The following is a 26887-nucleotide window of genomic DNA, read 5'->3' on the forward strand; positions in this document are numbered from 1 at the left end:
CAAATAGAGATCTGGATTCTCAAAGAAGTCTGGCAATCAGCAGCTTGGGTAACAAGCCTGGGCACTTTGGAGCTATTCCAGTTGCAGGTCAAAGCTCCTGCTCCTTCAGAGGGGCTACTGCACAAGCCAGGAGCTACCTCAGCTTTGAAACAGAGACATGTTCTCCCAGGCAGTACAAAGGGCAATACAGAACCACGTAGGGCTAGGACATCCCTAGAGCCCATGGAGATGAAGGGGATGGAGCAGAGAACCTGCTCCCATGCTGTTACTGAACTGATCAGGTCTCCTACACACAGACCTTTGACAGCAGATCCAGGGTGAGCAGCTTTTGGCTTTCCTATCTCCTTCAGGTGGTTTGCACAGGCCTGGGAGCACAAGATTGTCACCTTCTTTAATTCTGAATTACCTCTTAAAATACTGTCAAGCCACCTAATTCCAGCTGTCTGATGTCCAGAAAGAGAAAAGTGATATAGGAGCTTGCTGCATCCCCATAAACAGATGAGGAAGGCACCATACAGGTACTCAGAGCCTTGTTGCCATCCCATTTCTCAGGACAAAAAGAAAGCAGTCCAAAAGCTCTCAAGCCAGCACCACTCAGAGGGATGCAGGGAAGTTGGCAGCACCATTTATAGAGGCTGCCAAACACAAGAGCAGCTTAGAGCCCAATCTCACACCTCCTCCCTTTCCTACACTGCACTTAAAGCTCAGGAGCACCTTCCCCCATAAGGATTTCCAGGCTGAAGAGCCTGAGTTCAGCTCACCCCCATCCCAGTCAGAGGCAGTGACGTGACTTCCTCTGCCATGGCACGGTGCTAGGGGGAACATCGCTCTGCTGTTTACTCATGGCTGGATCCTAATATAGTTTCCTTTTTTTTTTAATTGCAAAGTGGCCTTTCCCTCTTCTGCATTGTAGATCCATTTCCCGCACAAGCGCATGGGAGACAGCTGCAGCCAGCACTTCAGTGGGTGTTAAAAAGCCCCTCTTGACTGAGGCTGACAACAATGCCATGCTTGTTCCCAGCACAGTCCCACTCTGTCTCCTTGCAGGAGACACGTTCCTCAGGGTTGGTTTAATTGCTGAAGTCACTGCAAAAGGCTGCTGTCATCCATGCTGGCAGAGATCTGGGTGTCCCAGCTTCCCATCCAGCAGACTCAGGTCCTTTGTATGGACAGAGGGGAAATTTTACAGCAAGGGGAGTGCTTTGGTACCCACCTTCAGCAGCAGCTGACTATTGCTAAGTACAGCCTGTCCTAGAGGTGAATTACAGCAAAAGGCAGCAAATGCTGACATTAGGAAGGATGGGAGCCAACCTTTGAAGGGTGTGGGGCCTCCCAGAATTGAAAGAAAAAGAGGTAGAAGAGGGATCAGTACAACTGTTCTGAAAATTTCAGAGGTTGTAATTTCAGACCTTCATCTCTTTCCTCTCTCTTCCTTTCTATTTTCCTGGATCTGGTTTCTGGATTTGCAGTATTTCTCAAGTGCCTAAAGCAGTACCACAACCTAGAGCTGGGAGAGAGCACAGACAGAGGTAGGAGGCAGGGAATGGACCTCTGCCTTTGGGTCAATACTTAGCAGAGTTCTGCTTATTTTCGGTTGTGCAAATCAGGAAATGCTCAATTCTTTTATGAATAGAATTCAGCTGCGCTGGAAGCAACACAAGACAGATGTTTTAGATGCCAGATAAGGACATCTCCTGACCTAGGGGAAGTTGTGCAATATGGATGTTAGCAGGATGATTACATTACTGTGGCCAACAGCTCTTAGGGAAATACCTCCATGAGCTCTGTGTTAGCTTAGAATGATCACTGGTGCAGTCCTCAGCACAGCACAGGGAACCTCCTGTGGCCTGAGAAACTTCTGAGGGCATGAAGATCCTGAGAATGGGCTGTGGTAAAGCACTTCTCCAGGATATATGGCTCCTGCTAACCCGTTGATAAGTGAATGTCTGAATCTACTTCCAGGCATCTCATCACCAGACTGGGGTTCTCCAGCAGCTCCCATGTCCACAGACATGGCAATGCAGATATCCCATGGATTAAGCTGTACCCTGAAAGGAAAGGTATGTTACCATCCCATCAAAGCTATCCACAATGATATTCTATCCCTCATAGAATATCTTCACTTGGAAGGGATCCATCAGGATCATTGTAGTCCACCTCCAACCCTATACCCCTTCAACTTGGCAGCCTATAAAAACAGGGGAAGCCACCAAGAAGCAGCATTAGACCTCACCCAGAACAAGCCTTAAAACCAGTGATAGATTTTGTTCGAAACAAGGTTTATGTAAGAAAGGCAACAAGTAATGCAGCAAGCAGCCCTTTGTACCAACTACGCTTCAGGAAAGAACTAGCTCTCTCCCCCATTAGGGAGACAAAAACAGGTTGTATGCAGTTTAATAACATTTTAAACCTTTATTTCAGATCACAAGTAAAGCAGGTCTTGGCTTCACAAAAGCACATCTTGGTTTAACTAATTAATTTGATAATCCGCTATTTGCAATCCTCAGGAGACATTCAGCTTCTAAAGCAAGTAATTACCACTAAGTGGCAACCTCCTTGTGAGGCCCAGTCTGATTAGAGAAAAAAATTTCTTAAGCCAGAAATATAATCACGGTGTGATTTCCCAGAAGGACTGAAGGAGAGACTACATAACAACAGCTGGTCACGCTCACCATCTGAAGGAACAGAAGCAACTCAATTACTAGGTCTCCAGCTACAATTCAAGATGTTGTTCAGTGCCATGTGCAACCATGGCCTGCAGTTAACCATCAGGAAGTCTTACAGGAGATATTTTGTAGGGACAGAAATCCTGAAGGTCCCATTTGGGGGACTCAAATACCCAGTGTGCCAATACAAGGGAAAAAAGGGAGAGGAATGAACTTTTTTTTTTAATTCATACATTAGGCTGGCTGCAGCACATATTGAGAGAGGTGATTCTCTCCCTCTGCCCCCATGAGACCTGCCCTGGAGTACTGCATCCAGGTCTGGGGTCCTCAGCACAGGAATGACATGGACTTGTTAAAGCAGGTCCAGAGGAGGCCACAAAGACGATCCTAGGGCTGGAGCACCTCTTCTATGAGGACAGGCTGAGAGAGCTAGAACTGTTCAGCCTGCAGCATAGAAGGCTTTGGAGAGATCTTAGGGCCCCTTCCAGTACCTAAAGGAAGCTTATTTAAAAAAAAAAAAATAAGAGAGAAGTTTTTGTGCAGGCAGAGAGTGATAGGCCAAGGGGGAGTGGTTTTAAGCTAAAGATTTAGATTAGGTGTTAGGAAGAAATTCTTTACTCAAAGGACGGTGAGGCAGTGGCTCAGATTGCCCAGAAGAGCTGTGGATGCCCCATCCCTGGAAGTGTCCAAGGCCAGATTGCACAGGGCTTTGAGCAACCTGGTCTAGTGGGTAGCATTCCTGCCTGTGGCAGGGGGGTTGGAACTTTGAGGTCCCTTACAAACTAAACCATCCTATGATTCTAAGTCGAAGCTCATAGGGTGCAGTCCCACAGCAAAGCAATGCAAGCAGGGGAATATCAGCCTTACAGCCTCTGCCCAGATATGCAGGCAGACCTTGATGACACACAGCGTCTTCCCAGACAAACCAGCTGTACTCAATACATGCAGAGTACTTGCTGGTTAGACTAGCTCCAGGCATCCCCAAGTGCCCAGGGTTTTGGCTCAGCTGGCATCAATCACTGCCAGAGTCCACAGGACAAAGTCCTGCTTCTGCACTCATCCAAGACACCCATCTCAGTCTGAGCAGCTTTGGGCTCCTTTAACTTTGGGCCAGGGAGGGCACTCACAGAGGTGCCCCCAGGCCTTATGAAGTGGCCGTGCTGCACACCACTCTTGTAGAGTTAACCTCTTGTAGAAGTTAATGCCTCTACAACAGTCTCCAGAGACTTCTCCTTGAAGTCGTGAACACAGCCAGCACAGGTAGGAGCAGGGATTGGATGGAAACACAGCCTCCTGCCCAATCAGACACCATCCCAGTGCACTCACACCCTGAGGGTGTTTCCCCACTGCAGTGGACTCCCCTCTTGGGTACTGGGTCTCAGCATTCTGGTGCTTTGAGTACAAGGCAGGTGCACTGGTTGGCAAGATGTGACAATACTGGAGAAAATATCCCAACCCCCCACAAGAGTCTGTAGGACACAGAGCTAGGCAGGGACACAATGAATGTGGAGTCAAGAGAGCTTAAATGGTTTAAGAGGAGCTACTTGTCTGTCTCCCGAGACTTTAGGCATTACCTGCCTTCTCTGAGAACAAAGTACTCTTGGCTTAGAAATCCAGTTGTGGTTTCAAGACTGCTGCTTCAAAACTCACCATAGACTCTGAACAGAAGAACAGGTCAGCTTTTTCTGAAGAGCAGCCTAAAAGTGACCCATCGCTCTCCAGATCCCACATATTTAATGGCACAGAAGAGTCATCTGTTTACCTTCCCTCCTGGCAGTGATGTTGCATGCCATTTAGCCCCACAGCACATGTTTACTGTACTCTCTGAGACAGCCTGCTCACCTCTGAGCCAGACGTGCCAGCGGGCACCCACACCCTTCCTGCCCCGGCCCCTCTCCCACAGACAAGGGAGTCATGGAACACAGGGTCACACACTGTAAATTCCATCCTCGGTTACAGCTGCCAGGGCCTGCTGCTCTTTCCAGGTCTGCTTGGCAGAGCAAGTGTTGTAATGACAGACAGACATCCCCCACCATGGCTTCACACCACAAGGAGCCCCCCATTTGTGTCCCTGCTCTGTACCCAGCTCATGCCTGAGCAACCAGCACCCATGAGACACCTGCCCAGCCTGCACCAAGAGAAGTGGGTACATCTCTTGGAGGATGCCACTGAGTGGCATTGCCAGACAAGGACTAGGATACACTTCTGATCCGTAGACCTATCCCTTCTCTTCCCAAAACCAACCTAAATCCAACTATGCCCTGATAGGAGGCAGGGCTAACAGCTCTAACTAGGGGAGCAACCACCTCCCTCTCCAACCACCAGCTGCAGTCTCTGCTCCACAGTTTGCAAAGCCAGAGCCACTTCCAAGGTCCTACCTGGGGTGACAGTAAGGGACTCTGATCCAGCTTTAATCCCCTGAACTGCTATTCCCGTGCTATTCCCACACTACCACGCTCCCATCCAGCCCCTCCTACCCTCCCAAACCCCACACTTACAGCCAGCATTTGCAGAGCCTCTACCCAGCAGATCCCGACAGATCTTGCAAACCATTCTCCCATGGCAGAATGTCTCCAGAGAGAAGGAAAGCTCTCACCTGCCTGCAGTTTGCTTCTCCAGAGCAGGCAAGCAGCTGAGTTAGCTCAGCACTCCCTGAGGCACAGCAATAGCCCCAAGATGCATCTCCAGGACCAGTCAGTGTGTTATAGAGCTGCATGGGCGTTCCCTGAGACCAGCTGTCATGGTGACTGTCACAGCTGGGCTGTGTTGCCCACTGAACTCAAGCAGTCCCACTGTGAGTCCTCCAGGTGCTTCTCAAAGTACCCTTAATCCGACTGGTATTTCCAACAGGAGAATGACAACCTGCTCAGGTCTGATAGTTCCCCCAGACACAGAAGAGACCTGCTTTGTTGCCCCCCTAGCCTTGTCCAGCTGGTGGCAAAGGGGAAAGATCCCAGTCCTCCAGCAGCTCTGCAAGGCTTCAGGCTGATGTTCAAGTCACTCTGCAGTGGACGAAGTGCAGTTTGGGGTCAGGGTCTTCTCCCCTGGAAAGTCCAGAGCCAACTCTGTTGACTGCAGACCCAGAGCATTGAGAAGGCTCCTTATATGCCACTGGCAAGGGCTGGTTTGACAGGGATAGGAGCAGTCTGTCATGGAACATCCGCAGCTGGCAATTAGAGGAGTGAACCTCAGGGAATGCCTACAGCAAGGATGCCAGGTAGGAACACAGAGCAGGTGGGACATAGGGCCCAGTGAGGAGGTGGTGTGATGTGGATGACAGCTGCTGTAGCAGGGACCCTTTGTTCCCAGTGTGGGCTGGAGGCAGAGGAAGCACCAGGAAGCAGCATATGACTGACATAGTGTGTGCCTGGTTCCAGCTGCGGTGGGCACCTCCCCTCCCTGGCACCAGAGCTGGAGAGCACGGCAGGAAACGCTGTGATTCGATGCCATCAGCAGCAATAACAATGTGTCTCCTGAAGGAGATGAGAAGTTTCCTGTTCAGACAGGCGGGGCGGAGGGCTCCTGTCTCCTGTCAGCAATCTCTCCTCTGTCCCTCTCACTTGCCCTTCTTCCATAATGCTGCTGCTCTCTTCCTCCTTGCAGAGGGATCTCTACTCCCAGCCTGTGACAGGGCAAGGCCAGCTACAGGGCAGCCATGGGAAGGTTTGATAGCCAAACAGGGCTGTCAGGCTGGGGCCATGAGCCTTCGGAGGAGCTCGGTGGGAGGAGGAACAAGTGGGTCAAGAACTTCCTCACCAACACAGAAACACACAGGTCGTAGTGTGTGTTCTTTGCTGCTTTTTTTTTTTCTTTATAGAATCATACGATGTTAAGAAGCTGGAATGGACCTTAAAGATCATTCTGTCCCAACCCTCTTCCCATGGTCAGGGACAACTCCCACTAGACCAGACTGCTCAAGGCTTTATCCAACCTGGCTTGAAACACTTCCAGGTTTGGGACAACTACAGCCTCCCTAGGCAACATGTTCCAGCGTCTCACCACCCTCACAGTAAAAAAACGCTCTGGTTTTGGGCCATATTTTGCAGCCCCTGCCTGCGTTTGCTGCCAGATGAGATGAAATCGTCTGATAAAGAGTGAGCTGGTGACTGAACCTGGACATCACACCCACCATCAGGAGAGCGGGAGGGAGCTGAGCAGCAGCTTGGGCTCCCACACCAAAAGAGGCCTGAAACTACCACACGTATATTGTCTTTTCCCTTAAGACTACGCCGCCACGGAATCCCCGGGGCCTTCGAGCCGCGCTCCGCCGCGCCCTCCCCGCCGGGGGCTCCCTGAGGGGGCGCGGCCGCCATCTTGGCGGTGGGGCCGGGGCGCGGCCTCGGCGCGGGGCGACACCTGCCGGCGGCTCGGGGCAGCGCGGCCGCTGCTGCTCCTGCTGCTGCTGCTCCTCCCGCCGCCGCCGCCTCTCCTCCCGCCGCTCCTCCCGCCGCTCCCCCCGCCGCTCCTCCTCCTCCCGCCGCTCCTCCTCCTCCCGCCGCCGCTCCTCCTCCCGCCGCCGCTCCTCCTCCCGCCGCTCCTCCTCCCGCCGCTCCTCCCGCCGCTCCTCCCGCCGCTCCTCCTCCTCCCGCCGCCGCTCCTCCTCCCGCCGCTCCTCCTCCCGCCGCCGCTCCTCCTCCCGCCGCTCCTCCTCCTCCCGCCGCTCCTCCCGCCGCTCCTCCTCCCGCCGCTCCTCCTCCCGCCGCTCCTCCTCCTCCCGCTCCTCCTCCCGCCGCTCCCCCCGCCGCTCCTCCTCCTCCCTCCGCCGCTCCCCCCGCCGCTCCTCCTCCTCCCTCCGCCGCTCCCCCCGCCGCTCCTCCTCCCGCCGCCGCTCCTCCTCCCGCCGCCGCTCCCCCCGCCGCTCCTCCTCCCGCCGCTCCTCCTCCCCCCGCCGCTCCTCCTCCCGCCGCTCCTCCCGCCGCTCCTCCTCCCCCCGCCGCTCCTCCTCCCGCCGCTCCTCCCGCCGCTCCTCCTCCTCCCGCCGCTCCTCCCGCCGCTCCTGCCGCCGTTCCGTCGTTCCGCGCTCCGTTCCAGCTAAACTCGGTACTCAGCCAGCGCCGGTCCCCCTCTGACCCTCGGTGCGTCACCCTCGCTGGAGGGGAGATGCTCCCCTACACCCCCGTCCCCCGATCGCCACCGGTTTGGGGGCGGTTCGGCTGCCTTTGGGAAAGCGACGCCCCACGTGGAGTTGTATTTATAGATAAATCCAAGCGCAGCGAGGTAGCTGCCTTTTGCCCCTCTTCATTGCACTCCTCAGTCTGTAATTTCCTCTTTGCTTCTAAAGCTATTTTTACTAAGGTAAAAAAAAAAAAAAAAACACCTAAACATTTTTAACAGTTCTATCTGTTCACTAGCAGAATAAGGCGAAGATCGGAGTGAACCTAGCAGGGATTGATTGTGGATTAACGCCCCAGCAGCAGCGCTGTCCCACCTGCTTGCTCCACAGCCCTTCCATCCCAGCACGAGAGGCTGATGTTCCTTCACCAACCTGCTCCCATCAGCCAGCCCCAACCACAACATGGGAAAACTGATTAGCCTTCATAGTTGTCTCTTTTTTAATTCTTTCTCTGTCTTTCTGGGGTACCTTTCGGAACCTTTTGCCAGCTTTCTCCATAAATTGAAGAGGGTAAGGAAGTCTACTGAAAATGGTGTATCTACATGCACATATGTGGTAGAGAAGAGAATATCCAGGCCCTTGGGAGACTGGGATTTCTGAGAGAGCAGGCAGGACCCAAATGTCTAGGAGAAATCTGGAGCAAGTGACTCGTGCACCAGTGATACTCACATGGTCCCAGCAGTAGCCATGCCTATAGGAGGGCTCTCAGGACAGCTCTGAGCCCACAGCTCATCCCACTGCCTGTGAAAGCCTCAGAGACTCAAAACTTCCAGGGAGCCACATACAACGACGCCCCAGGTTCTGCACAACCAGAAGCCGACTTCCCCCCAGCCAGCCAAGGAGCCAAAGCAACACTTTAAGTGGCTCTCCAACTTCAACAGCATGGGCTTAGCTGGGCTTCAGGAGGCAAAGCTTGTGTGCGGGCAGGGATTGCCCTGCATTGCAGCGGCAGAGGAAAGCACAGATACAGCACAGCTGCTGGAGAGCTGGGTCACTACCAGTACCCTGTGGCCCTTCCAAGCCCTTCTTCCCGGGCTGCCACTGGTCAGCTTGGGCTGACCTGTGGTCTGATGTAGACCAGACCGGCTGGGCTGGTGGTCATCTTCCAAAAGTGCCTCAGTACCCTCCCTCCCTCTCCAGCTAATCCACCAACACGTTTCATTTACCTGCAGGACAGCCTGGATGTGTGGCCACAGATGCCAGGAGAAGAAGAGGTGAGAGGAGTCCAGGTGGCTTCTTCAGAGATCCTTGCCTTCCAAGAGGCTGTGAGGAACAGCTATGTCTGGCTGCAGGGAAGATCACAACTCTTGGATCTGGGGCACTCATAAAATCAAAGCCCCCATCATGCTGGCTTCCGCTCTGGCTGTTCTTCAGAAATCCCCAAGAGTAGCAGCCTCATCATGAGTCCTCGGGGATTCCTACAGTTTTGTTTGCTCTTCCAGGAAAAGCAAGGAAGTCTGAGCCACGAAGGAAGGTGTAGATCACCCCACCCAGCTCCTGCTGACCTAAAGATCCCTCTGATCTTGCCTGTCCTCGGCCAGTCCACGCTGCAGCCTGTTCCCTTGCACAGCCAGGCTGTGGGGAAAGCCTTCTGGGGAAAGGCACTCCGCAGCCCGCCGGGTGGCACAGCCTCTGGGGACAGTCCCCAGCCCTGCGGGGAGCCCGGGGCCGCTCACTGCCGGCAGCCGGCGGGGACAGCCGGGGCAGCCGAGGCGCTGGCTCCACACGAGCCGGAGAGGTGCAGCGCGAAGCACAAAGGCTCTCCCATCCTGGCCGCTCTGCCCTGGAACGCAGCATGGGAACCTCTGCCCAGCGCGAATCTGTTCCTCATTATCCGCCCCGGCTGATCCCGGCTCCGTCACCACTGGCGGTGCAGCCCCGGCCCGCATCCCGTCAGCAGAGCTACTTCTGCACAGCTTCACCAGCGCAGCGGGCCGGCCGGGGTCAGGGCTGGCATCCCCCTGCCGAGGTAATGCCAGAGGGAAAACCAATTGTTCCCTTCCCAGCAGCCAGAGGAGGATTCCAGTGAATGCAGGGAGCAGGGATGGCTGCTTCAGGTGCAAAGAGCAGGAAGGCAAATGGAGAATTCAGGGGAGGTGTTCAGTCTGATCATAGGTAAGATGGATGACCGGACAGATGGACATGAGGAGGCAGGAGCTTCCTTGATGTGTCTCCAAACTATTTGTACCAGATACAATCAGACTGAACGCCTCTCCTGAATTCTTCTGCATTTGCCTTCCTGCTGCTCTCCGTGAAAACATGAGCATGGCCAAAGCCTCTGCCATGCTTTGTGGGAGTGAGAGGTGAGGACCTGGCTCCTATTCATTTGTTTCCCACTGCTTCTGCCTATATAGAGCACTGTGAAAAACTCCCAAGAGGGTGTGAGAAGTGCTCCAGAAACAGAGCAGGATCAGCAGCTACACTCGTGACCCAACAGCACCCTTGCAGCAGTGGAGAATACAAAGCTGGCAGGTTCGAGAAAATTATTATTTCTTGAACTTTGTACCTGTTAGATGCAACTGGGTGCTAGTTCCAAAAGAATATATATATTTATGCACACATATACATATGTATATATATATACTCACATATATATGTCAGAGAGAACCAGCTTTAAGAAGGTAAGGCAAAGGGGGGCTACCAACAAGGTGGCACACAGAAACCACAGCCCAACTCTTCCCAGGGAAGCACTTGGAAGAGCAAGAGGTAACACGGACAACCCACCCCAGGGGAAATATTTACTGAGCATAAGGAGAAATTCATTCTGTGCAAGACTGATGTAGGCGTGATGTGGTTCTGGTACAGGGACAGTTGACATCTCCATCCTCAGGGACCTTCCAAATCCAGTGAGACAGGATTCTGAGCTACCTGGTCTAGCTTTGCTACCAGCCCTGCATGGAGTTGGGGTTGGACCATGGGCTTCCCAAGCCCCTTCCAGTCTGAAATTTATCTGATGCTCCAATGTGCATTGTGCAAAAGTGGTGTGGTGATTTTAAGACTCACTTGTAAGATGGCCAACACCAATCCACTTCCCACAGCTCTTCCATACAGCTGATGCCAAAGCTGCTTTACAACCCCTGCTGACTTCACAAAGTTTTGGTACCACAGAGGAACTGGAGAAGCTGAGTATCGGAGAAAGTAAATGCCTGTGGAAAAAATGTGCAGGTTTAATGGCAGGCTCTAAACAGAAGCCTGGGTGCAAAATGAAAGGTCTGTAATAGTCTGCTGTGGGATGGGGTTGCTTACAATCACAGTCAGAGGGTTATATGTTCTGGTTAGAGTCTGACGAGCAGCTCCTGTGGTTGTGCCTTACTTTGTCCTGGAGAAGCAGAAGTTTGGGCACATGCATTCGTGGTTTGGCCCACTCCTTGTGTTTTTCCACTGAAGCACTTTAGTATTTTTAGGCTGAAAGAAACAACTCTCAGCTATGCTGGAAGGATCAGAGCAGTCCTGTGCAGGCAGAACACTCTAAGGTGAAATACAGAGAATGAAGTATAAGAATAAAAACTGGCAAGGAGCCACTATCCCTGCTCACAGCAAGGCTGGGGTTGAGGGTGGGAAGGAGGGGCTCTGAGCTGCTGGCTGGTGGCATGGAGAGCCTGCACACACATTAGCTGCTAGGCTCGGATGTCTGGACGAGAGACCAGCAACCAGCCTCAGCATTTCCTGAAGCTGAGATGTCTGCTTTCCCTCTTCTGAGGACCTGAAGGCCACAGACCCACCTCTCACACAGCCTGGTGCACTGCCAAGGCAGTTGTGGCTGCAGGCAATGCTGGCACTGAGGTCCAGCATGCAGAGCACAGCTCAGCCAGCAGCACTGTCAGTGGGATGCAAGGCAGATGGGGAATGTCACAAGGAGCAAGAACTTCCACCAGTGCAATGCTAACAGGGCTAGAAGCTACATTTAACTCTGCCAAAAAGGAACAGGCATGGATGCCAGATTCAATACAAGCCAAACATCTACCTTGTGAATCAAGTAAACCACATCAACTTTCCTTCAGGAAAAGCAGAGACCAGGAGATCAGGATCAAGGGAAGAGCAAAACCAGCACACACTGATGCAAGGAGGCTTCTGTGACCCAGAATACCCTGAAACAGATCCCTTTAAAACTTTTTTTTTTTTTTTTTGCAAGGAGGGAGCACATGGGAAGGTGTGGGCTCCCAGCATGCTGGTGGCTGTGCAGCCACAGCTCTGGGCAGAAGGGCCTGGTCTCTCACTGGCTGCTCCCTCTGCATAGCCTAATGATGGCTGCAGGCAAGCATCTCTTTGGAAAGAATTTCACATTTTCCACAAACTTTATGGAAACCAGGAAATCCAGTTAGGCACATCAAGAGAGGGGGGTTGGGGCCTCGGGTAGAGAAGAACAGAGAGGCACAGGGACGTGGTGCTTGCAAAGGAGAACTGAACCAGGATGGGCAGAGGTTCCCAGACAATAGACACACCAGACCACAACATCTGCTCCAACTCCAGTTTATTGAACATTACAAAATACTCTGCATATAATTTCACATTATAACAATATCCTTGCAAATAATATATTAAGTCTTGAGTCATTTGTGGTGCCCATGGCTACAGAAAACACTGACCCAACTAGAGATTTAGTATGGCCCTATATCAGAAATCAAAACTAGAATAAGTCATACCAGAAATGCAAAACTATATAAAAACCTTTTAAAAATCTCATGCTGATCTGGTGGAACAGGTACAGAGCTGAAGGACCTCTGCTGAGCCCTGTTGACAGGGCTGGGCATCCCACCAGCTCACCTGCTCCACATTGGGCTCACACACCCAGTGCATCCAAGTGTTCCCATGGCACTTCCTGTCTCAGCACACCCATAGAGCTGGAAAAGGCAGGCTTTTATCTGCTTTGGAGCATTACAGTCCAATTCCCCATTTTTCCCAAAGGGGAGCAACCCTCAACCCTCCTGCTCTGCCAGTGCCCAGCCATTGTGCTCTTTTGTGTGCTGAGCAGTTGTTGGGGAGCAATTCTTGGCCCTTGGGGTCAGAAGTAATTCATCGTGTGGGGCACCAGCTCCCACCACCCTCTGAGGAGGGAACAGGGGTGGCTGGGATGCAGGTGTTGGGAACAGACCTTTGAAGATGCATGCTGCTTACACCCCTCACCCCTCTTCCTGATGTACATTCATACCTGCTGTTCACTCCACTCCTTGCATCTTGACCAGTCCTCCCAGCTGATGCACCCCAGGCAACTGGAGGCACTGGGATATGGACAGAATGAACACCAAGGATGCTGTGCAGGGCAGCTGCCTCCCAGTAAAGCCAGAAAGCTGAACACTGCAGCTGTTGGGAACACATCCAGGTGACAGGCGTGAGGCTGGCACAGCAGGTTGGCTGTTAGAGGAGTCCCTGTGCGTACAGATTCACTAGTCCAGCTCCTGGTGGAGCCAAACTCCAGGAGCACTGCTCCTAGTCCTGAGAAAGTCATGGCCTTGCCTCTGTGGTGCCTCCATAACCCAGGGAACACAGGGCTGTTGTGGCAAGAAGCCTATCTCTGGGCTCCTGGAGGAACCAGCACTGTGGCCACCTTGAAGTCAATGGCTCAGTCACTGGGTGTGGGTGGGCTCTTGTGCACCAGCACTGCTCTCAGCCCGCTCCCCAGAGGTCTCCTACTCACAGCCAGGCTGGAGATCAGTCTTACACCTGTGAGCAGCCACAGCCCATTTGCCAGCAGCCACCACCTCAGGGCAGCACAGCCATGACAGGATCAAGTCCGTTTGGGATCCCAGCCCTGGGAGAAATATCTCTAACCTCCCAGCAGCAGAGATGTGTAGGGACCAGAGAGGAAGAATGAGGCTTGGGATCTGTGCCTCCCTGGGTGGACAGGGGCTGGTACCGGCTGTCATAGCACAAAGACCAATTATTGACCAGATTTGCATCAGTAGGTGCATGGGCAAAGCACGCCCTGGAGTACAGCTCCAGGCAGACTACTGGGTTCTCCTGCCACTCCTGGAGTTTATGGAGACACACACAAGCTTTGCAATGCAAGACAGCGATCAGCAGCTCATAGCCTGTCTGCAGCTCTCAGCCCCTTCCCAATCCACAGGGTGCCTCAGAGGTGGCTTGCTCTGTTGAACATCAGCCACCTGGCCTCTGCAGTGGGTGGCATCCTGCCCTGCTCCTCTGTGGCCATCAAAGGCTGCAGCTCCTGCTGCTCAGGGCCATCCGGGCTGCTGTCACTCTGTGACCGGCCGCTCTTGGAGACATGGCTGGGGAACTGGAAGCAGGAGCTCTGCTCTGGCATTGCCTGGCTTGCAGACTGGGGTTGCTCCTCCAGCACAGGGCAGGCAAATCTCCTGTGCTGAGGTCCGCTCTCGATGCCTGGAGGGGAAGCGATGCTCTCCAGGGAGGAGATGCTTTGGTTCCACGCCTTCTGCATATCCACTGGCACAATTTTGGTGGTCTCCGAGGAGACATAAACAGCCAGATCAGCCTGGTCTCCTTTCCATGGCAGCTCCTTCTCTGCCAAGGTTGGTGATGGAGGGATGATGCAGGGGCTGGGGCAGACATCCAGGCTGCCTGGAGATGCAGATGGAGGGACAGTGAGAGGGAGCTTGCACAGCTCTCAGTCTGTCCTTGGACCCTGCAAATGTTGCAGAACCAACACTACCAAATGGCCATAGAATCCTAGAATATCCTGAGTTGGAAGGGATCTACAAGGATTATGGAGTCCAACTCCTTGCCCTATGCAGGACAACCCCAAGAATCACACCATGTGCTGGCCCAGGGGGTGCAGGGTATAAGGAGGCTCTGCCATGCCTCCAGAGGACAGTGATTCACCCATTCATGCTCTGTTGACTTTGGTTTTGCCTATGCCAAGGCAGCTTTGCTCCATAGGCAGAAGAACAAGCTACCCAACGGCAGCTGCCCCAGCATGGAGCATTGGTGCCTACCAGTAGTTGTCTTTCCCTGCAGGACCTCATCAGTGGCTCGAGCAACGAATACAATCCCCTCATCATCCTCTTTCTCCGTCTCTGAGCTATCACTCTCCTCCTCCTCTGAGCTGACCATCACCAGGACAGGAGCTGCAGGCAGATGGAGGGGGTTGGTTTGGTGCTAGTGCAATCCTGGGTGCTGTCATCCACTGAGCTGGCAGTGCTCAGGCACAGCAGGTGCTTCCAGTCCATGTCACCGGGTCCCCTTGCCAGGACCTGCCATCCTCACCTGCCACTGGCCTTACCTGCATCCTGCCAGGGGACATTTCTGTGTGTCTTCCCATTGGGTGCCTCTTTGGTCAGAGAGATGTTCTTCTGTGAAAGAAGAAGAACTGGCTGGGACCTGCCCTGTGCAAAACCCTAAATTCAATAGGCTGTGAGCCAGCCAACATCAGGCATCCAGATTCCCACCCTGGCTACATGGCAGATGGCTTCTAGTCCTTAGGCTTTGCATCTTCATGGCCCCACAATAAACTGCTCAGCTGCAATGGCTTCAAAAGCCTCCAGACCAAAGAAGATACCTAAGGCTCAATTTGAGGCGCAGTGCCACATTTCTAAGCCTGGATCTAAGGCACCAATATTGAGGCTGCTTTATGCTGAGTGCTCTTGCAAAACGAACCTGGGGCTCCTCCAGGGCTTTGTTCAGTGAAGAGCCACTGCACAGCACTGATGCCATGCTGGGGACACATGGACACACAACACCTGCATGCTCACATGCAGCATGAACAAAATTGAGAAGATGAGCCACTTTCCCCTCTGGGTCTGGAGCTGCAGCACCTCACCTACATCCCAAAAGGACCTCTCTTACTTTATCCTGGGGTGGCCAAATCTCAGAGGTAGGAAAAGAATAGGAGCTTGGGAAGGACTTGCCTTTTTTCTGCCTTTTTCCTTCAGCCTGGCCTTGCTCTTGGAGGAGCAGACATTGTGCTTTGTGGACTTGAAGGTCTCCAGACGCCTCTTCATGTTCTGCCGGAAGATTTCTTTATCTTGGCGCTCTTGTTTATCTGGAGAGATGAAGTGACGGCTGTAGCTGGCCTTGTACTGGCCGAAGGAGAGGCAAAGAGACACAGGGTGAGCAGCTGGCCCCACAGCATCGTCCATCCCTGCTCTTCCTGCGGGCGCTGCTCCCCTCGGGGTCAGCCGTGGCCCGGCAGTGCTCACCCGCCGGCGGGGTTTGTAGAGGCTCCCTCGCAGCACGTGGTGCATGGCAGCGTCCTCCTTGTCCCGCCGGCTCCGCACCGTGTCGATCACCTGCAGGTCCAGGCAGGCGCCACTCCCGCTCTCCCTCCTGCGGGGAGATGGGGATGGATGGGCTGGGCTCCATGCCCACGTTGTGCCAGCCCATGCTAGCCCTGGTGCAACCCGCCCCCAGGGAAGAGGGCAGCTGTGAGGTCCAGCGAGGTCTGTGCAGGAGCTCAGAGGGATGGTTGTACTCACAGGAGGTTTGTGACTGATGACTCTGACATGGACGTGCGGCTGGGCATGGAGGGCAGTGCCAACTTGGCGGCCGAGAGCACGTGGCCACCCTGGGAGCAGGGAGGACAAGGCTGGTGTCAGGACAGCAAGGACCCAGCCGGGATGAACAGGTCCCCACTGCCTGGCCAGAGGGTGCACATGTTGCCATACATGAGGGGAACCTCTCCTGCCAGGGCCACCCTGCCGCCTGGACACCACTGCTGCCTGTACCTGATCGACAAAGCTGATAGCATCACGGATGTTCAGCTTGTAGTAAACATCCCAGATCTCATCCTTTAGCCTGTAGGCAGATTTCCGCATCAGGAGCTGGCTCAGGTATTTCTTGTCAAACTGCTCCCACCTGCCATGAGATGAAGACAGAGGCAGTTTAGCTCCCATGGGGTACTATGGCCAGGGATATCTACCCACACAAGGCTGAGTGTCTCAAGTATGGTGAAGGGAGGCTGGGCACACAGGACCTGGCTGTGCACAGGGACACACTGCCAGGGAGAGCAGGAGGGGAGGGGACATGGAAGTCCAAGGAGAAGCCAGACACTATCAGGTCTGTGAGAGGCAGTGGGAGTAGGACTGGGGCCACCCCGCTGGAGCACTTCCCCTGCAGGAAACAGGCTTTTTGCATCCTTTTCCTGTCCCTGTGCTGCAGATAAACACTGCCCAGGCAGGAACAGGGCTGTTCCCTCCTCAGTGCCCAGCACAGTTCCATCCATGAAGAGGCAGAGGGCCACTGCCACCAACATGGACACCCCAAGTTCTGACCTTGGCGAGCAATGCCAGCTCCACAGCATCCCCAACCACACCTGCCTGACCTCTCTCTGGGACTCTTGTGATCTTGGTCTGCTGCACAACAACAGCCAGATGATGGACTGTCCAGACTATCCAGACTGATGGACAGACATACAGGCTTCCTGGTCCTGCCACCCTGCCCACAGTAGGGGTGTCCTCCTGTGAGAACCCCAAGATGTCCCTGTGGCTGGCATGTGCCTCCCATTCATCAACAGTCAGCAGGGGATCCTGTCTAAGACACTCACTTGTCCCGCCAGTAGTGGTAGCCATGGTGCCCCACGATGTCCTCCACTGCTGCCAGGATGTGGTCAAAGGCCTTGGGTGAGGGGGAAGAGGGTGAGTGGTGGCAAGGCTGTGGGCTCGAGGATGCCAAGGTCACACATGGCCCTGGCCCAGCCGCACATGTGAGAGGAGCCAGGCAGCCTCTGGCACTATCACCTACATGCTCATGCAGCTCCTCGTTCAGTGTGGGTTTGTGGTGGTCACTGCGCTTCACCTTCAGCCACGTCACCAGGGGTTTGATGGTGAGGCCCTAGAATGGCAGGAGAAGGCAAGGGAAAGACTGGGAGGGCGAGAGGGTGCATGGCTGGGGCACAGGGAGCAGAAGCAGCACGAAGTGACTGGGGACAGTGGCTGTCAGCCACACATGCCCCTACCAACCCAACCCCTGCACTGTGTTACACCCTCAGTCATCCTCCCCATGGCTTCCCTTCCCAAGGCACTGAATGCCAGAGCCAGGGCCCATCAGCAGCTTTGTAGAGAGAACAGCCGGGACAGGCAGCTCTTGGAGCTCCTGGAGCCAATCCCAGAATACAATGCCAGTGAGAAAAGAATGTGGGCCATGGCCCCACCATTGCAACAGCCCCCATAGTAATCCTGCTGATGGATAGGGTGCCAGAAAGCACTGAGGACCAGAGGTCACTTGAAAAAAGATACTTTACCAAAGCACATGTCCCCAGGCCAGTTCTGGGGCAAGAAAGCAGCACTAGAGGAGGGCACAGCGCCCATCCTCACCTGCACAATGACAGTGAAGAACACCACCACGATGGTCGTTGCCACAAAGTAGTCCTTGGCTTTCACCTTTTCGCTGTCCAGCAGGATGACCAGGGCGAAGGCCACGGCCCCACGGAGGCCACCATATGACATGACCACCTGGTCAATCCTGTCCAGGGGGATGAGGCGGAAGCGGTTGAGTACGTATGTCTGGAGAACAACACCTGGGGAAGAAGGAGAAGGAGAGCCTGGAATGCTGGGAGAGCCCTGCCTGCTCCAGGAGACAGCACAAAATCCTAGCCAGGATCCATGGCTAGCCTTACGCCCCAACCTTTCCTGGGTGATATCCCTTTTTGGCACGAAAAGGGCTGTGTGATACCAGCCACATACACAGCAGGACAGACTGACCCACAGCTCTGAAGAGCAGGATAAAGAACAGGGTGCCCAGCACCAGTGCTGTGTCCCATGTCCACTTGGAGGTGTCCACAGCCGAGATGCCCAGAAACATGAAGATGATGGTCTCTGAGCTGCTGGCCAGTGTCTTCATGGTGTACTTGACTGTGGTACGGGATTTCTGGGAGATGTTGGCTTCCACATACTTCTTGCAGCAGATCCCACAGAAGGTGACTCTGCAGAGGGGCAGAAGGAGCTGGCATGGCCCTACAGCAGGATGAGCAGTGGGTCTACTCACTGCCTCTTGCTGCTCAGCACTGCAACCCCAATTTCCTGGTTTCCCCTGGGGGCAGCGCAGTACTCACGCCAGGATGGCGGAGAGGGAGACCATCTCGGCAGCGAGGTACGCGACGTAGGCCAGGAGGAAGACGAAGAGCGGCTCGATGATGCGCACGCGCTTGGTGAACCGCGTGATCAGGGCCAGCAGGAAGGCGAAGAGCAGCCCCACGGCTGTGCCCCCCAGGCTCACCAGGAAGAAGGAGGCTGGTGGGAGGAGAAGACTCATTTAAACCATAAGCAAATGGGCCCAGTTCCTGTGCCCCACAGCCATGCCATGCTGGGCTGGCCGAGCCTCATGTTCCCACCCAGGTCCCCTCCAAAGCATCCCATGGAACATAAAGCTTTGGATGATGCCAAAGCATATCCTGGAGCACCTCTGCTATGGGGACAGGCTGATAGATTTGGGGTTGTTCAGCCTGGGGTTCAGTTGGGGTTGTTCAGAAGACTCTGGGGAGACCTCAGAAGCTCTTCCAGTACGTAAAGGGTACTCCAAAAAAGCTGGAGAAGACTTTTGACATGGACATGGAGTGACAGGACAAAGGGGAATGACTTCAAACTGACAGAGGGTAGGATTATATTGTGTATTAGGAAGAAAATCTTCCCTGTGAGGGTGGTGAAGCCCTGGCACAGATTGGCTGTGCCAGCCCTGGAGATGCTCAAGGCCAGGCTGGGTGGGGCTCTGAGCATCCTGGTCTAGTGGAAGGTGTCCCTGTTCATGGAAGGGGGGGGTTGGAACAAGATGGTCTTTAAGGTCCCTTCCAGCCCAAACAGTTCTGCAGTTCTATGCTGATGGCCGGCATGTGACGCATGGAGATGACAGAGTTGTGGTGCTCAGTGCCCACCCGCAGGACAGTGGCTCCTGTGCTTGCCCCCCTCCACTTTGACAACAGAGGAAGAGGTGGAAGGGTTGGTGTGGCAATTACTCACCTACCCCCTTCACGTAGTCTGTGGCATGGATGTGTGCAGGGCCCAGCTCCACAAAAGAGTTGAAGACCTTGTACAGCACCTGCAGGCAAGGCAAATCCCTTGAGAAATGCAGGGCATTTCCCTGCCTTGAGAGGGGCAGGAAGGGTCCTGTGGAAGAGGCATTTTCCACCCCAAACCTGTCAGGTAACAGCTCACTCAGCAGGCAAAGTCTCCCAGGACCAGGAGAGATGAAAGGCCAAGAGAGCATGGCATGGGTCTGCCCCTAGCTCCGGGATGTCACAGGCATCCTCTGCCCATCCTAAGGAATTCTAGCACCTTGGACCACGTTGGGCTCAACATTAGAGTCCCCCAAGCTGCAACTCACCACGGTGACAGCATCATTCAGGAGAGACTCGCCAAACACAATGATGAAGAGGGTCTCATTAACATGGACCTCTTCGAAGACAGCCAGGACTGCCACAGGGTCCACAGCTGAAATCAGGCTGCCAAAGAGCAGGAAATCCATCAGCCCAGCTTCAACACCTGGATCTGTTAGGAAGAAGGACCAAGGTCAGGCAAACCAGCCACCCCAGAGCCCCTCTCACCAGGTGGAAACAAGCCTGTCCCTCATCTGATCCCAGTGACTTGGCTGCAGCATCTCAACTGGGAGTGCAGTGGGATGAGCTCAAAAGTGTTCCCAGACCTCCAGGATGCCCCTGGAAAAGTGGGACAGTGCATTCTTGCTGCAACATGAGAGGAGCATGAGGGATGTCCCTGTTGGCACCCAGGTGCTTCACTGCTCCTCCAGCAGATACCACCAAAGGTGGCTCAGTAGCCCCACCTCAGGTCCAGGCATCAAGTGGCTCCTCAGGGCTCAGGAGAGCTCAAAACACAGCCCAGGCCAGCCAGGGCCAGTGGCTCCAGCCAAGGACAGGGAACACGGCAGCGAGCCAGTAAGGCTAGCCAAGGTCGGCAGACAAAAATAGCAAAGACATGAGTCAGCCCAGTGCCAAGCAGGGCCCGTCTGTCCCACACGCTTGACTGTCCTGCCAGAGCGCCATTCCCAGAATGTCAGGACCCCGCTCGTGCTGTAATTCCTAGGAATCCACAGCAGGCAGAGGCAGTGTGCTATGAACTGGAGGTGCAAAAAACCCTATTTTTCGGGGATGTGGTCCAAGCTGGGCAGCCCTGCACACCCACCCATGAGCCCGGCCCGGTGCAGTCCCCAGAGCGCGGTGCCGGTGGCAAAGGAGTTCCAGAGCGTGCCCACCACTGCGTAGGTGAGGATGGCACCAATGTTGTCGAAGAACAGCCGGCTGGGCATGAAGTACCCTGAGTCTAGGACGATGGGGGGCAGAAGGAAGAGGAAGAACATGTTGGGCTCCAGCTGGTACTCGGCTTTCTTTGCCACGGCCAACACGATGCCACCCAGGCCCAGCCCCAGCAGGATGAGAAGGCAGCTCTCCGGGACGACAGATGTCACCTTCCTTGAGAGGTGGAAAACTAGAAGAAAAAGAAGAATGAGAGCATCAGCCAAACAGGCACATGGACATCCCAAATCCACAGGGGTCACAGAAGGGTTGGGTGATGCATGATGGATGGGAGAAGAAGGGAGCACCTATGGAAAGGCTGCTTTTTGGCCACATTTGTGCACAAAAGACCTTCCAGCTACCTCCCTTCAGGTCTCTGACTCTTTAGGATCTCCCTCTCCGCCACTGTCTAATCAGCTAATCAGCCAGGCATTTTATTTTCTTGGCTTCTGGTATCTGCACTTAAAGGTTTAAAGCAGGCAGTGAGCACGTTCACAGTGTCACGAGCACTGCTGGCTGCTGTTCAAGTGAAGAAATCCTGGTACACCGGGACATGTTACCCACTAGGAGACGAGGATGCTCAGCCCTGGTGAGAGGGTGACCTTGTTTGCATCCGTCTGAGCAAGCAGCCAGAGCAGCATGCAAACCACTGCAGCACAAGCCATGGCTGAGCACAGCCTCCCTCAGCACCAGCTAACCTACCTGCACGCGAAAACACAGGCACTCGGGAGCTGCAGATTTAGAGATCCTTGGAACAATCATTTTATTCCATGCAAGGTTTGAGCCAAATCTTAAGCTGCCGTGGAACAGGATGTATTTTCTAAAGCAAGCAGAGGATGCCCTGCTATTCATCCATCAATAATGTGGCAGTGAGCCTGTGCTCAGGCACAAGACAGCAGAATGCCACACCGGCCAGTACAGGGAAGTCATCCCTCCAGGCACCCTTGTCCCCCACATCAGGGTGTCCTGTGTAATCCTAAATCAGTCCAGCTTCCAGGCTGGCAACCCCCATCCCTGGAGGTTTCTCCTGACTAGCATAAGGTGCTGTAATTTTGCTGCCCCTCCAAAAGGGCATTGCTTGGGAAAAGGCTATTGTGGGTCACAGTGATTTTGTCTCCCCATCACTGAGTTCTGCCATCACTTGTGACATCCAGCCCAGCTCTGTCGCATGACTTGACCATCAGATGAAGGAAATTCCTGGGGAGCGGGTTCCTCCAGGCACTTCGAGAGCCACCCCTGTCCTTGTGCACCCAACTGCTACAAGGGACATCAGGGTAAGCTCTGAGCCATCACTTGGCTGCAAGCCCAGCCCTGCGGCCAACCCCAAAACCCAGACTCTAAAGCCCTTTAGCAGGACTAAACGTGCCTATTGCTTGTTCCAAGCTACCCCTCCAGAATGAAAGTTGTGCTATGGTCATGCACCAACCCTGGGTCACCCAGCTGCTTCCCTTCTTTGGAACCCCAGTGGACAGACAATAACACCTGCCTAGCCCAGGGTGCTGTCTCCAGTGGCATAGACCTGGAGAGGAGCCCAGGAACAGGCAGTGCTTCATCAGTAGGTTTCCATGTCTCTATGCCCTTGTCATTTTCCTTTGAACCTGTCCTGGTCCTGCTTTATCCTTCTGGGACAGGTCCCAGTGTCCCTGAGATGTGGACAGCCAGAGAATTGAGGCTGTGGCCTCCTGATGTTCTTCCTTTCTCCTTTCCCAGCACCTCTTAGGTAATTTTCTTGCCTTTACCACAGCTGAGCTCTAAATTAGAGGAGATAATTCAATGACTAAGATCTGGTTCACAATCAGAGACAATATCTTTGAGCCCACCACCCAAAGTGCTGGCTAAGGGCCACTTTTCCTTTAGCTGAGGACCTCAAGAGGTTGCTGCCTGGCACAGTAAGCCCCATCCATGCCCCAGCACTGGCTCCTTGCCATAATACAGCAGGAGCACTGCTGCAGCCATCAGGGGCAGAGCAGTGAGCACAGGGGCAGTGTGATCTGCAGCTCCACCACCAAGCAGCTCAATAGCAACGTGCAGCTAGGCCAAGCCCCTGCCATAGCTCTGCCACTGAACCCCCCAGCCACAGAGCCTGGGGCACTCCCCCCAGCCCCAGTCACCTCTGCTCACTGCTACGCGCTGCAATACAGCCCTGGGAACTGTGGTGATATGGACACTACAGCCCTCCAAGCAGACCCACAGCCTGAGGAAAAGCCAGCTGGGCTTCATCCAGGCCAAATTCCTGCTAAATGACCGCACAAGTCACTGCAGAGCCCTGTTCACCCCACACAAGCTGCCTTCACCGGTGGACGAATGGTGCTCACTCAGCGCCTGCAGCAGGCTGTGAAGCCGCTTCCCACCCACGGGAACAAAGCTCTGAAGTTTTCAAGAAGGGAACGAGGCGTCCAGCCCCTTTCTGCATTCTCAGGAATATTGCCAAGATCCCTGCTCCCTGCTTCGGCAACTCATCTGCATTCCCCATGCTGTGGAGCTATGTCCTGGCTGGCTGGAGGGACCCAGGAAAGTGTGCAGGGGTCTTGTGGGGACATGAGTCCTGGCTGTCATCTATCATGGATGGATGGCGTTCAAGACCAGGTTGGATGGGGCATTGAGCAACCTGATCTAGTGAAAGGTATCTCTGCCCATGGAAGGATAGTTGGAAAAAGATAATCTCTAAAAGTCCCTTCCAACTAAAACCATTCGATGGTTCTATGATTGTTTTCACCAAGCCAGAAACTTGGTAAAATAAAGGAGAAGCATCAATGGGAAAGATCATGCTTGTCCAAAAATCTCCTGGCTGATGGGGAAAGCTGCCACCCTCCCCAGGAAACAGCAGCACATGAGCTCCCCTGTGTCACAAGGAGCAGCCAGTGGGGACAGACGGAACGAGCTCTAATTTTATACACACTAGTCAAGGATTTCAGCACTAAAGGTTCCCACAGCAACAGTAACTTAGCCACATGTGAATTAACTTCAGAGACATAATCCATACTCAGGCATCCATGATAACTCAGGGCCAAAACCTGCTCTGCTCCCCCAGAGCTTGGGAAATGGCAGAACACCTAAACCAAGACATGAGCAACTGGGGACAGAGGTGATGGTGTGAAGAGAGATGGTTGCAGCCCATGGCAATGCTGCTGCATAGAAAAACATCTGTCTGCTGGCAAACTCCTGCCCGTGGGGCAGCTATGTGTAAGGAGAATGTTTGGGGCAATGGTCATCACCTCTGTATTCCTCACATCCTGTGCTCTGACTGTGGATGGAAAAGGCAGCAAAGCCCGGATGATGCCTCGCTGTGCAGGAAGGCAACACCCAAGCCAGTTTTTCCCTGCCCCGGGTGTTTGCTGGCTTGGGTTACCCCAGCATCGTGACTGCCTCTGAGAACAGAGCCCACAGTCATTTCCCCATCACCCGGGCGTGGGGCCGCTTCCTCCCCTGCAGTCACAGGGCTGTGAGTGCCACAACCACAACGGATCCTCTGCGCCAGCCTACGCCCAGTGTCCACAGCTGCCACAGTTGGCACTGCCCTCTCTGCTCCCCAAAATCCTCCACCCCTGGTTCATCTCCTCTGTGGACTCCTGTGCACCCTGGGGACTGCACGTGCCATCTCTGGGGACACCCAGGGCAGGGTGCAGCCTGCAGTCAAGCCTCCAGGTCTGGGTGTCACTATTGGCTCCATTGGACCTGAGTATCCACTGGACCCAGTGGATAAACTAGTGGCAGCCTGAAGCTATCAGTCATCAGGGTCATGTCTCACAGACAGAGAAGGAGAGTGACAATCAGTCTCAGGCCTGGAAGAATGATCTAGGGGTTTGGGAATGATCCAAGTTCAGGCCCCCCTGCACCCATCCACACAAAATCCAGGTGGGTGAGGGGAGCAATGAGGTTTCAATGGAAACCTGCACAGGGAGCAGCTCCGGGGAGAGGTTGGAGAGAAGAAAATAACAGCCAGGGAAGGGAATTTTCTCTCTGATCTTCTGCAGGTAGGAGGGACGCACTCGGCAGCTGGAGGTGGCACAGCTACAGCAGTGTCGTATTTTTAAACTCATGATACCTTTTAATTCATTCCTCGCGAGGCTTTAGGTCTCTCCTGTGAGAAGCTAAGGAAGGAGAGGAACGGGAAGATCTACAATGATGCTTGGGACAGGAAGAGGCCAGCTGGTGGTCACAGCTGTAGCTGTCCCCTGTGTAATGAGTGCTGCTGCATGTCCCTGGCTGATCTGAGATCCCCCTGCCGAACTCTGAACCCACATTTCTTGATCCAACTTTAAACTAAGAGGGTGTCTGTGCCCCCACCACAGGGGCTGTGTCCACAGCGGGGTTCCTGAGGAGAAAACCTGGCTCAAGGTCACGATCTCATCCCCTGGACCCAGCACAGCAGGCAGGGGCACTGTGAGGGACCAGCCCTCTGGGTACCCCTGCTTGGCACCCACACATGGGTATCCCCTCCCCAGCACCCCCATGCTGGTGGGGAGCCCAGCCCTGCACAGCTCACACATATCCTCATTGTGCCTTCCCACGCAGCCTCTCACAGCAGAGCCTCCCCCGGCTGCCTGGTCCTGCGCTGGGGAGCACAAGAGTCCAATGCCAACCCAATTTGGAGTGACCCACCGGAGGAGACTGCAGGCACCTGCCATTCCCAGGCTGCTGGAGGCACATCCTGCCTGGCACTGGCACCACCGAGCCTTTTCCCAGGGCTCTGGGGGAACAATGGTTTCCAGACCTGCCAAAGGCAGGTGCTGTTCTAGCCTTTGGGAACACGGGATATCCTTTGGGGCTTCTCCTCTCATGAACCATCCATCCTCTGTGCCCACCCATCTATCCATCCGTCGCTCACAGGAAAAAACAGCCTGGGCCCCCACCTTTTCCTTCGGGTGGTACCTTCACCCCGTCACCGCACATCATCCCACGGCAGGGCATGGAGGATGTGGGGTGGTCCCCGACCTCTGCAACCCAGCTGAGACTGGTGACCAGCCGGATTTGTCCCCATGACCCGTGTTCCGGCGTACGGTGACACTACTCGTCCCGGGTGCCCCCGCGCCCGCCGGGAATGCCGCATCCCCGCTGCCTGCCCGCGGGTGGGCACGGCTGCTCCCGGGGGACCGGAGCGGGTGGGGACATGGGGACACTCACCGATCTTGGCCAGGCTGGCTACCAGGATCCAGGCGGCCACCAGGCAGGGCGCCTGCACCTCCCGCCACTGCCAGCGCAGCAGCTCGGCTCCCGCCGGGGCGGCGGGGCCGGGGGAGGCCGCCGGGGGGTGCATGGCCCCGCCGCTCCCGCCGCTCCGCTCCGCCGCGGTCCCGGTCCCGGCCCCCGCCCGCGTCACACGCACGTGGGGATGCGCCGGGACGGCCCCCGCGCCCCACGCCGCCGGCCCCGCCCGCCGCTCCCCGCCCCGACCGGCACCGGCCCGCCCCAGACCTCGGCATCCCCAGTACTGCCCCTGGCCCTAGCACCTGCCCCGGACCCCAGCACCTCCGCCCTGCTCACCCCTTGCGTGCCCGTCTCCATCCCAGTTCATCTGCACCCTCCCGGAGCCCCCTTCCCCCGTCTCAGTCCTCTCTGCAACTGTCCCGGTGCCACCCGCATCACCCTAGTCCCCCATTCCCTCCCCACGTGCCTCTGCTTTGTCTGAGCCTCCCTACCCTGGCTTAGTCCTCACGCACCCACCAAATTCCCAGTCTTTCCCCACATTCAATCCCCCTCCCAGCCAGCCCCTTCCCAGCTGAAACTCTACACCCCTGCCCCAGGCGCTGCCTGAGCGCCAGCCTGGGAACACCCATGGGGGGCGCCCAAAATTTCTGTCTCCCCTTTACCTCCTCAGCCCTTCTCAGATAATCCTAAAATCTCCTGTTTACTGCTTAGGCCATCCCCCATGCCTTGGGAGGTGCCTCAACTCCCACACCCCATCCCTGAGGCCCCCAGTCCAGGAAATCCAGCGTCCCATGTCCTGGGTGGGTA

General features: G+C 54.9%; 1 protein-coding gene across 3 annotated transcripts; it reads right to left on the reverse strand.

Annotated features, from left to right (window-relative positions):
* Positions 1-12233: 12233 nt before the first annotated feature.
* SLC9A5 (solute carrier family 9 member A5) lies at positions 12234-26232 on the reverse strand. Of its 3 annotated transcripts, none has more exons than XM_066327706.1 (16): positions 26057-26232; positions 20823-21125; positions 20008-20171; positions 19644-19722; positions 18743-18920; positions 18393-18613; positions 18006-18208; positions 17434-17523; positions 17237-17307; positions 16419-16548; positions 16170-16258; positions 15894-16020; positions 15603-15773; positions 14978-15047; positions 14691-14822; positions 12234-14316 (listed from the first exon to the last, which is right to left on the reverse strand). In XM_066327706.1, exons 1-16 carry the CDS (start codon positions 26187-26189, stop codon positions 13850-13852), a joined length of 2628 nt encoding a protein of 875 aa, XP_066183803.1. In that variant the 5' UTR covers positions 26190-26232; the 3' UTR covers positions 12234-13849. The 3 variants fall into 3 exon arrangements, with proteins under 3 accessions (XP_066183803.1, XP_066183805.1, XP_066183804.1); XM_066327707.1 differs by having other exon boundaries at positions 14088-14380; XM_066327708.1 differs by lacking the exons at positions 20008-20171; positions 20823-21125; positions 26057-26232 and having other exon boundaries at positions 19648-19719.
* Positions 26233-26887: the final 655 nt, after the last annotated feature.

The sequence above is a fragment of the Sylvia atricapilla genome, chromosome 12 (assembly GCF_009819655.1).
Source record: "Sylvia atricapilla isolate bSylAtr1 chromosome 12, bSylAtr1.pri, whole genome shotgun sequence".
Taxonomy (NCBI): domain Eukaryota; kingdom Metazoa; phylum Chordata; class Aves; order Passeriformes; family Sylviidae; genus Sylvia; species Sylvia atricapilla.

Coding starts and splice junctions, on each gene's coding strand:
- SLC9A5 (XM_066327706.1), bottom strand. CDS start 26,189: ATGCACCCCCCGGCGGCCTCCCCCGGCCCCGCCGCCCCGGCGGGAGCC. Junction 18,921..19,643: donor AGACTACGTGAAGGGGGTAG/GTGAGTAATTGC, acceptor TCCTCCCACCAG/CCTCCTTCTTCCTGGTGAGC. Junction 14,823..14,977: donor TGTCCCCTGGCAGGATGCAG/GTAAGGCCAGTG, acceptor ATCTGCCTGCAG/CTCCTGTCCTGGTGATGGTC.